General features: G+C 54.1%; 6 protein-coding genes across 6 annotated transcripts; 3 read left to right on the top strand and 3 right to left on the bottom strand.

Moving 5' to 3' along the window:
* Window positions 1-532: 532 nt before the first annotated feature.
* A1O5_00672 (uncharacterized protein) lies at window positions 533-1,922 on the top strand (the record flags this gene model as incomplete). The annotated part of the gene is made up of 3 exons (XM_007741291.1): window positions 533-892; window positions 946-1,067; window positions 1,118-1,922. 3 exons carry the CDS (start codon window positions 533-535, stop codon window positions 1,920-1,922), a joined length of 1,287 nt encoding a protein of 428 aa, XP_007739481.1.
* Window positions 1,923-2,491: 569 nt separating this feature from the next.
* Window positions 2,492-2,917, bottom strand: A1O5_00671 (uncharacterized protein; the record flags this gene model as incomplete). The annotated part of the gene is made up of 2 exons (XM_007741290.1): window positions 2,492-2,790; window positions 2,839-2,917. 2 exons carry the CDS (start codon window positions 2,915-2,917, stop codon window positions 2,492-2,494), a joined length of 378 nt encoding a protein of 125 aa, XP_007739480.1.
* An 821-nt stretch (window positions 2,918-3,738) lies between these two features.
* Window positions 3,739-5,296, bottom strand: A1O5_00670 (uncharacterized protein; the record flags this gene model as incomplete). The annotated part of the gene is made up of 2 exons (XM_007741289.1): window positions 3,739-5,106; window positions 5,165-5,296. 2 exons carry the CDS (start codon window positions 5,294-5,296, stop codon window positions 3,739-3,741), a joined length of 1,500 nt encoding a protein of 499 aa, XP_007739479.1.
* A 1,169-nt stretch (window positions 5,297-6,465) lies between these two features.
* A1O5_00669 (O-acetylhomoserine (thiol)-lyase) lies at window positions 6,466-7,905 on the top strand (the record flags this gene model as incomplete). The annotated part of the gene is made up of 2 exons (XM_007741288.1): window positions 6,466-7,586; window positions 7,641-7,905. 2 exons carry the CDS (start codon window positions 6,466-6,468, stop codon window positions 7,903-7,905), a joined length of 1,386 nt encoding a protein of 461 aa, XP_007739478.1.
* Window positions 7,906-9,031: 1,126 nt separating this feature from the next.
* On the top strand, window positions 9,032-11,176 carry A1O5_00668 (long-chain acyl-CoA synthetase; the record flags this gene model as incomplete). Its single annotated transcript, XM_007741287.1, has 1 exon — window positions 9,032-11,176. The coding sequence occupies one exon, from the start codon at window positions 9,032-9,034 to the stop codon at window positions 11,174-11,176; it is 2,145 nt and encodes a 714-aa protein (XP_007739477.1).
* A 465-nt stretch (window positions 11,177-11,641) lies between these two features.
* Window positions 11,642-13,723, bottom strand: A1O5_00667 (uncharacterized protein; the record flags this gene model as incomplete). The annotated part of the gene is made up of 1 exon (XM_007741286.1): window positions 11,642-13,723. The coding sequence occupies one exon, from the start codon at window positions 13,721-13,723 to the stop codon at window positions 11,642-11,644; it is 2,082 nt and encodes a 693-aa protein (XP_007739476.1).
* Between the last annotated feature and the right edge of the window lie 1,092 nt (window positions 13,724-14,815).

Genomic DNA, 14,815 nt, shown 5'->3' with positions numbered 1-14,815 from the left:
GATGCAAAGGTTAAACTTGCTCGATTGAGTGCCCAAGGGCCACGGGCTTTGACTTTGACCCCTTATGAGATCCGAAGTGGTCGACAGCCATGTGGCTGCAAGCCAAAGTGCGCCCCGAGGCGCCCGCGCAAAGACGTGGCACGGCTTTTCTGAGGAGCGGCTTCATGAATCAACGGCGACCTTTTCGGGATGGGTTGAACCGTGTTCGAGTCTGCCAGCATCAGTACATGTACAGCCATAGCCCTTTGCCGTTTGGTGTCCTCCACAGCACTGTGCCGATGACCTGAACGGAAATGCACCCCATGTCTGTCCGGGCCATCTCCTAGTCATGAACACACAGAGAGGAGCGATGACCTGGCGTGGCCGGCGCTCCCTCCATCTCTCACGTCGTAACTCTAATCGAACCCCCGATACTGATGACGATTCGGAGAACAGCCGTTGTCCCTCTCCCTTACTCGCAGTCGAAGGTGGATACAGGATCAATCCTTTTGTTCAATACCCCGTCGCACGGGCTTCCAAGGGCGTACAATTCATGGCGGATTACTGTGAGTTCCGCGACGGCAAAATCTTTGAGATGTGCTCACCCGTCTTCTCAGATATTCAGGTATGGGCGCCTCAACAAGCACAAGCCTTCAGTGTACAAACTGGACGAAATGCGCTTCTCGCACTGGTGCTTCCGTTGGCATTTCAGAACTCGATGCTGTTTGAGGCGACCATTGCCATGACGAGAGCCGCGTGGGTGTTGAGAAGGGGATCGGAACCATTCGCCGACAAGATGCTGCTTCGACACCGAGGAGTCGCGATGAGAGAGTTGAGAGATGGTCTCATGGTTCCTAAACTGCCCAATCCAGACCTTGTATTGCTGACAATGTCCACTCTTCTCACCTTGAACGTAAGGCTTGCTGGATCCAGCACGGAACTTGCTCCAGTCTGACGACAGTTTAGTATATGATCAATGATTTAGAATCCTTTGAAGTTCATCTTCGTGCTTTGGAGAATATGTTAGCATCCACCAACCTCGAAGGTGATAGTGGGATCAGAAACTTTGTGCGAGGCAGGGTCCTGGCGTAAGAGGAATCCACCAAAAAGCATATAACTCAGGCTCATCGTTGCATAGGTTTGGAGTGCTTGCCTCGTTCTTGCAAGCTAGTCAGCCGAGTTACGCGGAGCGGATCAATGAGAAAGGCCACCGAATCAGCACATTGACGTATCCCGGCCACCCCTTTCTCCCGGACCTTTGTGCTGTCATTGCTAAACTGCCGGAGGGCTTTGCAGAAGTCGCACTGAGCCGAAGCATTGCGGTCGAAGTGATCAGTTTCCTAGTCAAGCTGACGGAACTCGTCAACTGGCTTGCAACCTCTCAGGAAGAGAGGGAGGCACAACCGAAGCCTGATATGACAATGCAGCGAGCAATTTATGATCTCCAATGCCTCTCTGCCCTGCAGCTGACTCCGATCGAGGTGCAGATATCCCGAGCATTGTTGGCCTTCTGTCTACACCTATACAATGAGATGTCGTTCCATATCCCGCTTGCGCGACCTCTTCGGCCGCTCCTAGAGACATTCAATGCGCATACCGAGATCCCTCGATACCCGTGGCTGCAACGGTGTCTGTATTGGTGCTCGATAGTCACCGCGAGTGCTTGGGACACTCAGATTGATGCTTCCCCAGAAAGGCATGTTGTTCTTGACAGCCTGATAAACCGGTTGCCAGAGGCGACATCGTGGGAAGACACAGAGGAAATGATGAGAATGTTTCTGTGGCAGGATCGGCTTGCGGATGAATGGGAGGTGTGCTGGCGTGCGGCATCGTTTAGAAAGCGCCGACAAAGGAGAGGGGCATCTCAGTTTGCGTCGGTGTCACATCTTTTTGTCGAGGGTGCCCAGAGCTCAGAAACTTCGTCATCAGACGACCGTCTCTGAAAGTCGGCAGGCCTTTGGTGGGCACCTGGTGCGTCCCCATGGCATCGAAATCGCTGGGAGGAGTAGCCTGGGAGACAAACAGGGGAAGAGATTCTGCGGACCATGGGGTTCACCTGCATTGATAATGAATGCTGGCTAGACAAGCAGGACGGACGCAATGGTGCCAATGTGAAATGAAGTGAAAGAAGAAGGCAACAACACGCCAACTTGGAGGTGAAATGCAGGGATGCAGGTGCAGTCAACCGCCCTTGCAAAACTGGCAACGGCAAGGAAATGATTGGAGGCAGGCACCCGCAGCACAATTGCCGTGGAGATCTGTTGAGATCGCAGGATCATTCTTCTCCTCTCCGCTATGCTATCTACATGAGACGCTCTTTTTTTTCAGCCATGGCCCTTACACACGCTCAGCTCCGGCCCAAGAGCGGTGCACTTGCACCTGCTTGTTCTGAGTTCTGTTCCCGCTGAATCTACCACCGAGAAAGATGTGAGAAAAGGCAAAGAAAGCTGTGATTCCGAAAAGGATGCTGTTGACTTGGTCAGTAAGGCGAAGAGGTAGGGAATTTCAACACTCACAACTCGAAGACCCCGACCACGACACTGCCTGTGGCAGACGAGCACGCGCCGAGTTCGCAAATATTGGATTGTCGCAAGCGATCAGCAACCGCGGCAAAGCCGGCCAGCCAGAAGATCGAGGTCGTGGCCTCGGCAGCGAGCATTGCGAACGGATGAGCCAGGGTTGGGAAATAGCGAGGCGTCAAGACGGTGTAGGGAACCGTGACGAGCATGGTGAAGACGGCAGTGAAGATGAAGAAGACCACACCGGCTGGGACATCGAGTGCTGGAGTATGAGTATTAAGGACGTTGGCCACTGAATCGTCTGTCAGCGCCGCCTTCAAGTGTGAGGAGACAAACTCACCGGTTGCTCCAAGTGCCATGGCAATGAAGGCCAGCACACCTTGGACGATGCGGAGGATGAGGACTGGGCTGATGAACATCTTGGATGGATTCTTGCTGCTGTTTGTGATGGTGATGGTAATGTGGACAAGGCTAGATGATGACACGTGATGACACGTGAAGGTCCTGGATGTGAGAGTTGAAGCGGTTGAAGATGATGAAACCAAACAGAGGTTCAGCAGAAAAGAAATGAATTTAAACTGATCAAGACGTCGCCGAGAGGATGAATTTGGGGGCCCGCCGAGAGAATACTATTGCAAACAAACGTGGGTACTCTGTACTAATACAACACACTCACAAACCGGCGCGGGTGTGGAAATAGAAGAATATGATATGGATTTGCACCACCGCAACAACCAAGAGACGCAGGAAAAGAAAGGGTGAGATAAGTGTTCATAAAGCGATCAGCGATCTCTGGCTGGGATCCTCATCGTTGTGCCAGACGCGAATCAGAAACGCCATGGGTGTGCAGCAAGATTGACTGTTTGAGATCTCATCAAAGAGAATGACATGCATGGACGGCTTTTGGCCGGCCAGGACGGGGAGGAAGAAGATCCTGTTTGATATTATGATAGCAGTCAGAGAAGAACAAAGAAGATGAAACAGACGAAGACGTTGAAGCTGGACGAACGAGAGGCGATGAGCAGCCTCGGCTGCAAGGCTGCGACACTCGTGATGGATGGATGCGCAAGGCTGCGTTTCAGGTGCAGCCGTGTCGCTGAGATTGATTCGACACCATACCACGACACTCAACACCAACAACACCAACACCAAACTCGTCGATTCAAGAGACGCCAGAGACACAAAGATCCTGCACCTGTCGCCGCTTCATGGGTATGTCATTGCCCGCCTTACGCGCATGTCAGGCACGTTCATCCCCAACCACTCCGCCACTATTCGTCTGTCTCTTCCCCTTTGTGATCATACCTCCCGAATACAGAATGGTAGGCAGAATCCCTACGGCGCACCAAAGTCCCATTGTCCACGTCATTGTCTTCCAGCCTGCAGCGCTTTTGACCGCGGCAGATACCAATGGTCCGAGCAGACTACCGCCGGCCCATGACACATTGAAGATGCCATAACTCCGGGCATAAGCAGACTTCCCTGCAAAGACATCCGGCTCCTGTCGCACCTTTGCGTCGCACACTTTACTGAATTCCGCCATCAATGACGTTAGGAGAAGCGCGGTTGCTATTCCTAGAAGCACCAGCAGCGCACAGAGCAAAACTGCTTGGCCGACTGTGTCATGGTCAACCAGCCGCAGCAGCACCCAGAAAGGCACCGACAGCACCAACCCGGACGCTGCAATCCAGCGTGGGCCGTATTTGTCTGTCAAATGTCCTATCCATGGACCTGCAAAGCCCGGCACAATCAAAGCCAGGAAAGCCAATCCGGCCCCAAGAGAATTCCAGCCGAAAACTTGGTTTACATACAACGGAAGAGTGGTGTCGATGGCGGTAAAGGTCATGGCCCCGACAAGATTCCCCCAAAATGCAACCTGAATACGTCGCGACTTGAGCAGAATCAGCATGGATGGTAGTTTTCGGGCAGGGCGCGTGTTGCAAGGCTCGGCGACCGCCGTATTCGCACTTTTCTCAACGATAGCGGTCGATTCTTTTCGATCCGCCAGTTCAATGTCCTGCTGCTGAGCGGGAGCAATTGAGGTAGGCTGATCTGTGGCAGTGTCTGAGTCGAGCCACCTCGCAGCGATTTTCTTCTCAATCAAGGCCAGCCGCAAAAGGATGTCGAATCCGATCACGGCAAAGGTGACTCCGAACACAGCGTAGTATCCCGACCGCTCGTATACCACACCACCAATCAGCGGAGCCACCAAGACGCCCAACGAGGTCGCAAGGCTGACATAGCCAATCGCCTGACCGGATTCCTGCTCACTCACCGTATCTGCCATGAGAGCCAAGGCGACCACCCACACCACCGCCGCCGACACACCTTGCAGCAACCTTCCCACTACCAGCACGGGGATGGTCTTGCCCACGCACAGCATCAAAGTTGATCCAGTGAGGAGGACGAGTCCCGCGAGGAACGGTCCACGGCGAGAGCTCGTCCGGTCGGCCATGATGCCACAAATGGGGGCGAAGAATAGCAACGCAGCGGCATATACGGAGAGCAGGACGGAAACCCAACGCTGCGTATCTGCGTGGGCCACGTGAACCCGTTGTTGGAGGGCGAAGGGAATGACGGGCACGACGACTCCGTAGAGGAATACATCCTGGCACATGATGGTGAGCAGCGGTAAGGCAACGCATAAATGGCTAACAGACACCTACAGTGAAGACAGACCAGCAGACAGCGAATACGATGAAGACCTTGGACGAGCGGAATTCGAGAAAGGCTGGCCTCCTTCCACGCAAGGGAATTATTCGTTCGAGTATGGCATGGATGTTGTTGTTCAGCCCCATTGCCATGGGGGTGTGGTGATGAACGCCTTGATTGCTTTGCCCTTTTTTTTTTTTTGGTTCTTCCCGGGGAGTTCCAGAAGAAGAAAGGATTCAAGGCCAGCTTGGGGGCCAGGAAGTTAGCAACTTGGCTGATGAGGTCGATGAGACATCGTCATGGATCTAGAAGCTCGTGTTGCTGCTCCCTTTCGTGTAGTCTACTTGACCATCTGGGTTTTTTTTATCTTGGTGCCCCTTGGCTTCGCTTAGATAAGTTCACGTCGTTCTCCGACCCGGAGCCGAAGATTTTGGCGTTTGAAGGATCCTCAGCCTCGGATATCAGCATCACCACTTTGGCTGCAGACAGAAACCCATTCCTCGTTGCAGTAAGTTGCAGTAAGTTGCATGTCCGCTGCATGTTTGTATACCTACATCCATGATTTCCCGCCTTTCATGTCAGGTACCAAGCCTTGTCAGCTCACCGGCACATCGCCTAATCGTGTTGGGACAAGGCTGCTCGCGTTTCCAATGCTACAATAAAGTTCTCCAGTCTCGCACTCTAGCCTTTGCTCGGCTGAGTCACCACTGAAGATAGAACAAGTTGGTTGTCTTGGGGGTCTATTCCGGGGCCCTGTTGAGTTTTTCCAGACCCCGAAACGCGAGGTTGCTTAGTTGCTTCTGGCTCGAACTGACGTGGGTTGATGGTCCGATCACGCAATATTTTAGCACCGCGTCCAATGGAGTCTTTTCGAATGCGGGGAAGGATGAGAGAAGAAGAAGAAGAAAGTGAGCTGCGAGAAAGCGAGGCACATCCCTTTGGCCCCTCCAACAGCTTTTTCTTTCCTTGCACGCGATCTTCAGAAGCTCCTCTGCTAGGGTTACCTCGTATATTCCTTACTCCCTGGCTTCTCTGTGCCTCCGTGGCTAGGTGGAGAGCTCTCTGTGGCCATTGACCCGAGAAAACAATACCGGTACACTGCTCCCTCCCTCCACACACACACACACTCTCTCTCTCTCTTCCTCTTCCTCTCTACCCAGAACATATATAACTCGATCTAGCAATCCTGCCATCCTGCCATCTTAACCTCCATTACCCGGTCACTGACTAGCTTCCTCCGTCTTCAAATCCATCCCAGTTCCCTCGTGTCTGAGCTCTTATATTTTCCTCCCAAACCAAGGCAATCCCCTCCACAATGCCTTCCGACGACTGGGTTCAAAAATTCGAAACCCTTCAGGTCCACGCTGGGCACTCGCCAGATCCTGCCACCAACTCTCGCGCTGTCCCCATCTACCAATCTACCTCGTTCACCTTCAACGACAGTGCTCATGGCGCCAGGCTCTTTGGTCTGAAAGAGTTTGGGAATATCTACAGCCGGATCATGAACCCTACTGTGGATGTCTTGGAGAAAAGAATTGCGGCCCTTGAAGGGGGCATTGCTGCTGTTGCCGCTTCGTCGGGCCAATCGGCGCAGTTCATGACCATTGCAGCGCTGGCACACGCTGGTGACAACATCGTCTCGACCTCCAATCTGTACGGCGGCACGTACAATCAATTCAAGGTCATGTTTCCCCGCTTGGGTATTGACACCAAGTTCTTGACTTCGGAAAGACCCGAAGACTTCGAGGCAGCTATCGACGACAAGACCAAAGCAGTGTATGTCGAGACCATTGGTAACCCTCGGTACAACGTCCCGGACTTTGAAGCCATTGCCAAAGTCTGCAATGCCAAGGGCGTGCCTCTGGTGGTGGACAACACGTTCGGTGCAGGTGGCTACTTCTGCCAGCCGCTCAAACACGGTGCACATATCGTTGTGCACAGCACAACCAAATGGATTGGCGGCCATGGCACCTCGATTGGCGGCATGATTGTGGACTCGGGCAAGTTTGATTGGGCAGGCAACGCGAAAAGGTTTCCGCAGTTCAACGATCCCGCTCCCGGGTATCATGGCTTGAAGTTCCATGATACTTTTGGGCCTTTGGCCTTCATTATTCGAGTGCGAGTGGAGATCCTGCGTGATTTGGGATCCTGCATGTCGCCCTTCAACGCGCAGCAATTTCTGCTGGGCACCGAGACCTTGAGCTTGCGATGCGAGCGGATTGCGGAGAACGCCATGAGGCTGGCCAAGTGGCTCGAGAGGCATCCCAACGTTGCGTGGGTGTCGTATCCGGGGCTTGAGAGCCATCCCTATCATCAGCTGGCCGAAAAGTATCTGCCTCGGGGGTTTGGAGGAGTCATGTCTGTTGGGGTCAAAGGTGGCTCGGCCGCAGGATCGCAGGTGGTGGACGGATTCAAGATTATTTCCAACCTGGCCAAGTAAGTGTTCCTTTTGTTGGTTGTCCCAAGTCTGTACAGCTAATCCGAGGACAGTGTTGGAGATGCAAAGACGCTCGCCATTCATCCGTGGTCGACGACACACGAACAGCTGACGGAGCAGGAGCGGATAGACTCTGGCGTCACCGAAGACATGATCCGAATCAGTGTGGGGATTGAGCACATTGACGACATTATCCACGACTTTGAGCAGAGCTTTGCGGCCAGCGAGGCTGCGCGACCGGATGCGGAGGGCAACAAGGACAATGCAGCGGTCGGAGCGAAGCCAAGTTCTGAGGCGACTCTCAGTGGGGCAACCTGATCTTCTTGCTTGACCTTTTTGATCTCCTTTCGTTTCATGGAATGTTGCGATACAAGAAAGAGGGATCCTGACAACACATTGGATACAGGGCCGAACCTCTAGACGATGGAGTTTGAATCGCGAAGAGACCGAGGTAGACTACAGGAAAGAGGGCGTGTCTTACTGATAGAGATGCATTCTCCTGCGTCTTCTGCGGCGAAGAGAACGCGTAGAATCGAGGTGGAGGAGCTGACACTCGAGCTTGGAATTCCAGGGGAATGGGGGGCAGGGGAAGCTTTAGTTCTTGCAGCCAATCGGTGGATGTGAGACTGTCGTGATGGTTTTCATAGCAACCAGAACGAAGGCGCCGGATTTTCACATGCTTCCCAGCGCGCAACTCGGCAACCCAAGTTGCCATTTGGATACTGGGTACGAGGTATACCTATGTACGCGGGACGTATTACGAAGTATTCCGTCTGTTGTTCGTGTCCATTGCTCGGCCGAGTCTGCTCCCATGGCCCTTTTAGCTCTCTGCTATTTGCACACATTATTGCACATACTACTGACCATCTTGGTTACATGTCCGTTGGCCGGTCCACTCGTTCGGGGATATTCCATTCAGGCCCTGCGGGCCCTGGCAAAGGACTGGCTAACTCGGGGATGCCGAGGTTTGATTGTACTGGAAGCCCCGGATCGCTTGGGCTTTGGTGTTGTACCAAGTAGTACGAGGTGTTGACCAAGCCGACGCCAGGTCGCATGGCATATGATTTTCCGCCCGTATCGCGACCACATTCTGCACACCCCAAGAAAGGAGAATCAGCAGATGACACTCCCATGGCATTCCATCCACTGATCTCCGGCGGCCATTCTTCTCTTTTTGTTCCTGGCCAGGCACACGCACCAGGTTCCAAGCCCGAGCACAAGCCCGAACACAGGGCAAGATCCCTCACCCTGAATCTGGCAGTATTAAGTGAATCTGACGCCGCTCCGGCTACTTCCACCTCCAGCTCCTGTGAGTTAAAGACCCGCATGCCGTTTCCTTCATACTCCAGATTTTTCCTTCTTTCACTTCTGCTTCCTTGGATCGCAGTGGCTGCTTGACCTTTTCGTCATCCTTGTCTGCATCTCGTCCTCCCTCGTCGCCGCCATGCCTCTTCTCTCGTCCAAGCCGCTCTACGTGCAAAAGGCCGACGAGTATCACCAACCGCCTCCCAAGGCCCAGCCGTATTCCATCCCCCTCCAAGGCTCTGAGCAAGCCGGTCGCAGCCCCGTCTACCGCCATCACAAATGTCGCGATGGACTTCTCGACACCCTCGATCCTTCCACCACCACGGCCCATGAAATGTTTGAATACGCCGCCCAGAGATTTCCTCACGCCCCGTGTCTCGGGTACCGCCCCTACAACTCGTCCAAACAGGCATACGGTCCTTACGAGTGGCTCGACTACGAGACAGTCCGCAAGAGGAGGTCAGATTTCGGCGCCGGGCTGGTCGAGCTGCACGCAAGAGAAGGCATCCAGGGCGCGAACTACGGCGTTGGACTGTGGTGTCAGAACAGACCCGAATGGCAACTCACCGACCTGGCCTGCATGTCCCAGTCGCTTTATTCGGTCTCTCTGTACGATACACTAGGTCCCGACGCGTCAGAATACATCATTCAACATGCGGAATTGGCCTCGGTCGTTTGCTCTCTCCCGCATGTTCCGACACTCATTAAATTGAAGGCACGCCTCCCCAAGCTCAAAATCCTGGTCGTGCTTGATTCCCTAGAACCGGGCCCCAATGAGAAGCCGGAGTTGTCCAAGCAGCAGCTCCTCAACTCTATGGCCGAAGATGTCGGCCTCAAAATCTACTCGCTCGATACGGTGGAAAAGCTTGGAGCATCGCTGGGGAAGCCAAACAACCCGCCCAAACCATCAGACCCCATCACCATCAACTATACCTCTGGGACCACAGGTCCACCGAAAGGGGTTCTTCTCACCCACGCAATGTGCGTGGCAGCCACTTCCTCCTCGCTCGTCTCAATTGCGGTCAAGGAAAATAGCGTGGCATTGAGCTATCTGCCTCTTGCCCACATTTACGGCCGCTTGCTCGAACACACTGCGTTCTGGAGCGGGAGTCGGATCGGTTACTTCCATGGCAACATCCTCGAACTCGTCGACGACATGAAACTCTTGCGTCCCACCAACTTTGCGTCGGTGCCCAGACTATTGAATCGGTTCGGAGGAGCCATCAAGGCCAACACGGTCGAACAGCCGGGCGTCAAGGGCGCATTGAGCCGTCATATTGTACGGACGAAACTGGCGAACGCGAACCCAGACCCGAAATCGCCCGGATCCACTCCGCCAAGCCCGACCTACCGTCACGTGCTGTACGACCGCATTTGGGGTCGCAAGGTCTCGTCCGCTCTGGGCCTTGACCATGCAACAACCGTGGTCTCGGGCTCAGCACCACTTGACCCCTCGTTGCAACAATTCCTCCGCGTCGCTCTGTCGTCCAGAGTATATCAGGGATATGGACTAACAGAGACGTATGCGATCGCCTTGACCCAGCCAGTCGATGACTTCACAGTGGGCAACTGCGGCGGTGTCGTCCCCGGTGTGGAAGCGTGTCTGCTCTCCGTGCCCGACATGGAGTACAGTGTTGAAGACAAGCCTTATCCCCGCGGGGAGCTCTTACTGCGAGGTGCATGCGTGTTTACGGGATACTATAAGAACCCGGAAGAAACAGCCAAAGCATTTACGGACGATGGCTGGTTCAAGACTGGCGACATTGCTAGCGTGGATGAGCGGGGCAGATTCCGAATTATCGATCGCCGCAAGAATGTCCTGAAACTCGCTCAAGGAGAGTACATTTCCCCGGAGCGCATTGAAGGCGTGTACTTGTCTTCGTGCACGTATTTGGCGCAAGCGTTCGTGCACGGCGATTCTTCACAAACATCCCTTGTCGCGATTTTCGGCATCCAACCCGATGTCTTTGCCCCTTTTGCATCCAAGATCCTGTCTCGCGACATCTCCCCAACAGACTTTGCCGCTCTCAAGCGGGCATGCGACGAACCAAAAGTCAAAGAGGCCGTGCTCAAGGATCTGGACAAGGCCGGTCGCAGGAAGAAGTTTGCGGGGTACGAGAGAGTCAAGAGTTTTAGATTGATGCTGGAGCCCTTTACGATCGAGAACGACCTGTTGACCCCGACCTTGAAGCTGAAGAGGCCGGTCGCCGTCAAGAGGTTTAGGGCGTTGTTGGACGACTTGTACAAGGAGGACGCCGAGAGGCCGCACAAGGCCAAGTTGTAAAATTATACACGCTTGAAGTACGTGGGTATGTAGGCAGGCATAGGCAGGCAGGCAGGCACGGGTCGGCTCCGAGTGGTGGTGTACAATTGAGTCGGCGGAGAGCAGACATGTCTACTCATGTACGAGGTACCAAGCATGCATACATATATAGCTACAATCTACTGTCTGTAGCCCTTTTGTTTTCTGGCCACGGGCCACAGGCTCTAGCGCGGCTGATCTCGTCGTTTTCGCATGCATCACAAGTCATGTCCACATATCATACATCCATACATACATAAGTCCATCCATATCTAGCCACGGGCATGATGTGTCCCGGGCGGGTTGATGTCTATCCATCTCCTGCACATCCACATATCCACAGAATCCAACCGAGCCCGGCTGCTCTCTTTCGTGCTTGCGCATATATCCAATCCGGTCGACCACTGTGTATATATACTCTAGTAGTGTGGCGTCCGGCGTCCGGGACTATAACTCTCCCACGTCGACCTCCTGGCGCTCTTCTTCCTCAGCCTCGTCGACAACATCAAACATACCTCCGTAATTCTTTACTTCGTCGTCTTCTCCCCCAATCCCCATGTTCTTTGTCGTCCCCTCGTCCGGCGCATGCCACTGGCCATGTTCATCCCACAACCCCACGCGTGAGTAAAGCCCCGTCTGGGATCCGCTCATCCACGCGAACCTGAAGAACTCGGGTTCCAGGGAATCGTCCGTGTCACCTCTTTCCCGCCGTCTCTTCAACATTACCCCCTCTTGGTCCCAGAAGAGTTCTTCGTCCGTGTACCCGCGCCAGCGTTCGACGTCGTTGATCAGGATGCTCACGCCATCCACCCCACTGTCCCGCGGCAGGGGCCCCCAGTTGAATGTGATATTGGAGATGTCTGGTGCAACAAGGGCCGTCACGTTGGGCGATTTCGCGCCCCACCACGACCCCGGGGAGCCGCTGCCACCGCCCGAATTCGCTTCGCCCAGCGCCGCGGGCGTTTGAATTATAGACGCAAACCCCCAGCGCGCGATGCCGTTGATGAATAGTCCCAGCAATAACCCCTGGTAGGCAAGGCAGGCCCGCGTCTGGGTGAATGTTCCTGGCATGAACAGCATCGCTAAAATGTAATGATGGATCCGCAGTCGGAGGTTGGGTAGCACAAGGAGGATGACCAATGCGAGAGCCATGGCCCCGTAGATGGCGAGGTATTTCGGCATGTTGCCCGAGATGCGAATGAAATGGATCTGGGAGATGACGATGACGAGGATGATGGTGACAATGAGGGCAAGAGCGAAGGGTGCGCCCGGTTGTGCCATGTCGCGTGGCGTGAGCCGTTCTATGGGTATGAGGGGAGCGAATGTATAGTTGTTCAACGCGCCGATGAAGCAGAATCCCAAATACAGGACCGTCTTCTCGATTTGTGCAGTCAGGCCGCGGAGCAGTGGAAGAGCGGAGATGCGATAGAGGATGACTGCGATGAATGACGCGGGAAGGAGACGTTCCACCAACTTACTGACTGCTTCGTAAAAGTTGGCGGTGTTGGGTGGATCCGAGACCAGGCCGACGTGGAAGAACATGATCACAAAGGTGCTGAAGAAGAAGACAGCGGGCGATGTCGTGAAGATGGATAGGACCACGAGTGCGACGGCCGTGACCACGAAAAGAGGCCATCGCGAATCCGTCGGACATGTCGCTTGAGTGGGCGAGAGGCGTTGAAAGGTGAACGATCGAGGGAATGTGCCGGGGAAGCTCGTACTTTCAATTCCATTGGCCTGGCTGGATGGGAAGTGTGTGTGAGACCCGATGAGCGTGGCGACGCCGCAACCGCCATTGGCTTCCGTAACGATGCCGGCATGAATGGCCGCCTGACAGATGAAACTATCTGCTCGATAGACAGGCATTGAGTCAGGCTCGTCGGGTTTGGGCCCGCCGACGACCAGCCCTTGATACCGCAGAGATTGATTGCCAACCATGTGTTCTTCTAGCAAATGAGTGCCTTTGCAATTCGCAGGACATCGGAAGGTCAAATGTGCCGAAGAGAAAGGTCGACACATGTTCCCGTTCAATCCGCATCCATTGCCTTCGTTCCAGAAACTGGCGCCGCACCACAGATTGCTGGGCTTGCCGTATCCCTTGATGAACCCGGATGTAGAGTGATTCTTGAGCATGAGCGACCAGGTCAGAAACCAGCAGATGTATAGTGCCACGAGGAGAATGACCCGCTGCTTCTTCTTGGGAACGTATTTGTCCAAAAGCCTAATAGGTGCCTGTTGGATCTTGGGGTATATAGGCTCTATCTTCAGGACTCGAGGAGGAACTGGCCCCTTGACCCAGATTGCGACTGCCCTGCCTGCTTTTCGGAGAGGCAAGGGTACCCATTTGTATCTGAAGGAACTGGCGGATTCTCGCAGCCACACAGGGATGGGGAGCGCAGTCGTGGAGGGTGATTCCGGGGTGGATTGGATGTGCAATTGTGGACTTTGGGCGCCGATTTCCGACTCTTCATCCACGAGAGGAAGGGTTTCAGAAGCGGGATCTTCTTCGTTGTCGCGGTATTGAACCATCTTCAGGGCGAGAGGAGAATATGATCAGGAGGGGGAGAAGTTGCTGAAGTTGCTACACAGAAGCGATACTGCAGCAGTTATCCAAAAGCAAACATCAGGTAGAAGACGGGAAATTGAACAGCAACGCAAGCCAGCGGACGCGCAAACAATCCAATGCCAATCATAAATGAAACGTGTAACTGCGGATGAGAAGCGAGTGAAGCGAATGAAGCGAGTTGGATGGGCAGCCGTTGCTTGCCGGTGCTGACATGGCGACGACGCCTGCGACTCACCCAGCGGGGGCCTAGCGAGCCGGTTTTAAAACTACTGTCACCCTCCGTCTCCTTCAGCCCCAGCACCAAGGTGAGAGAACACGAATTACTCCATGTAGGGCCAACAATGCTCCTTGAAACCAGTGACAGGAAACAAAGAATCGCAACCCTCTTCCTCACCATGACGCGTATTATCGATAAGGCGCGAGCCTCGGTCGATGCGCGGTCGGAGCGCGGTTCATCGTAACTTTCTTGAATTCGGCTGGCCAGGGGTCAACCCCCGAATTGACTCTTGAGCAAGACTGCTACAGACACTACGCACCGGCGAAGGTCGACGACAGGAGATGCGCCGCCTACATACTTACCTCCTAAGTCAAGGTGAGATATTATCATTGAAAATGGCACCTGCTTGTCTGCCTTCGCCTACGACCTGGCTCAAGGCGTTGTCGAGTCGAAGTTGATCGCTCCGATGACCTTCAGGATGATGGTCCGTTCTCACTCCGCGGGCTGTTGGGATGATCTGCTCATACTTCTTGATACGGGCTTGGCCTTGGAGATGTCTCTTGAGATCTTCTCCTCGTCAAAAGGGTTTCCGCCAGGCGTCGGACATGGGGGGTCTCTCGCCGCAGTGTACTTGCTTCATGTGTCGATCTACATCCGGCTGGCGGTGGGCGCTGAAATCACATCCAGTGAAGGAACATTTGAAGTCTTGCTTGTGAGTTTCTCAATGTCGGCTAGAAAGATTAGCAATGATTCGCTTCATGGCTGCCTCCTATTTCCGAGCTGACTTGGTGAGAGTACTTAGTTATAGTCACGTTGGCGGTCGAATTGCGGGCAATGA

The sequence above is a fragment of the Cladophialophora psammophila genome, assembly GCF_000585535.1.
Source record: "Cladophialophora psammophila CBS 110553 chromosome Unknown aczJe-supercont1.1, whole genome shotgun sequence".
In the NCBI taxonomy this organism is placed as follows: Eukaryota; Fungi; Ascomycota; class Eurotiomycetes; order Chaetothyriales; family Herpotrichiellaceae; genus Cladophialophora; species Cladophialophora psammophila.
The sequence above is the reverse complement of the archived record's forward strand: the minus strand, read 5'-3'. Positions and strand labels throughout refer to the sequence as shown.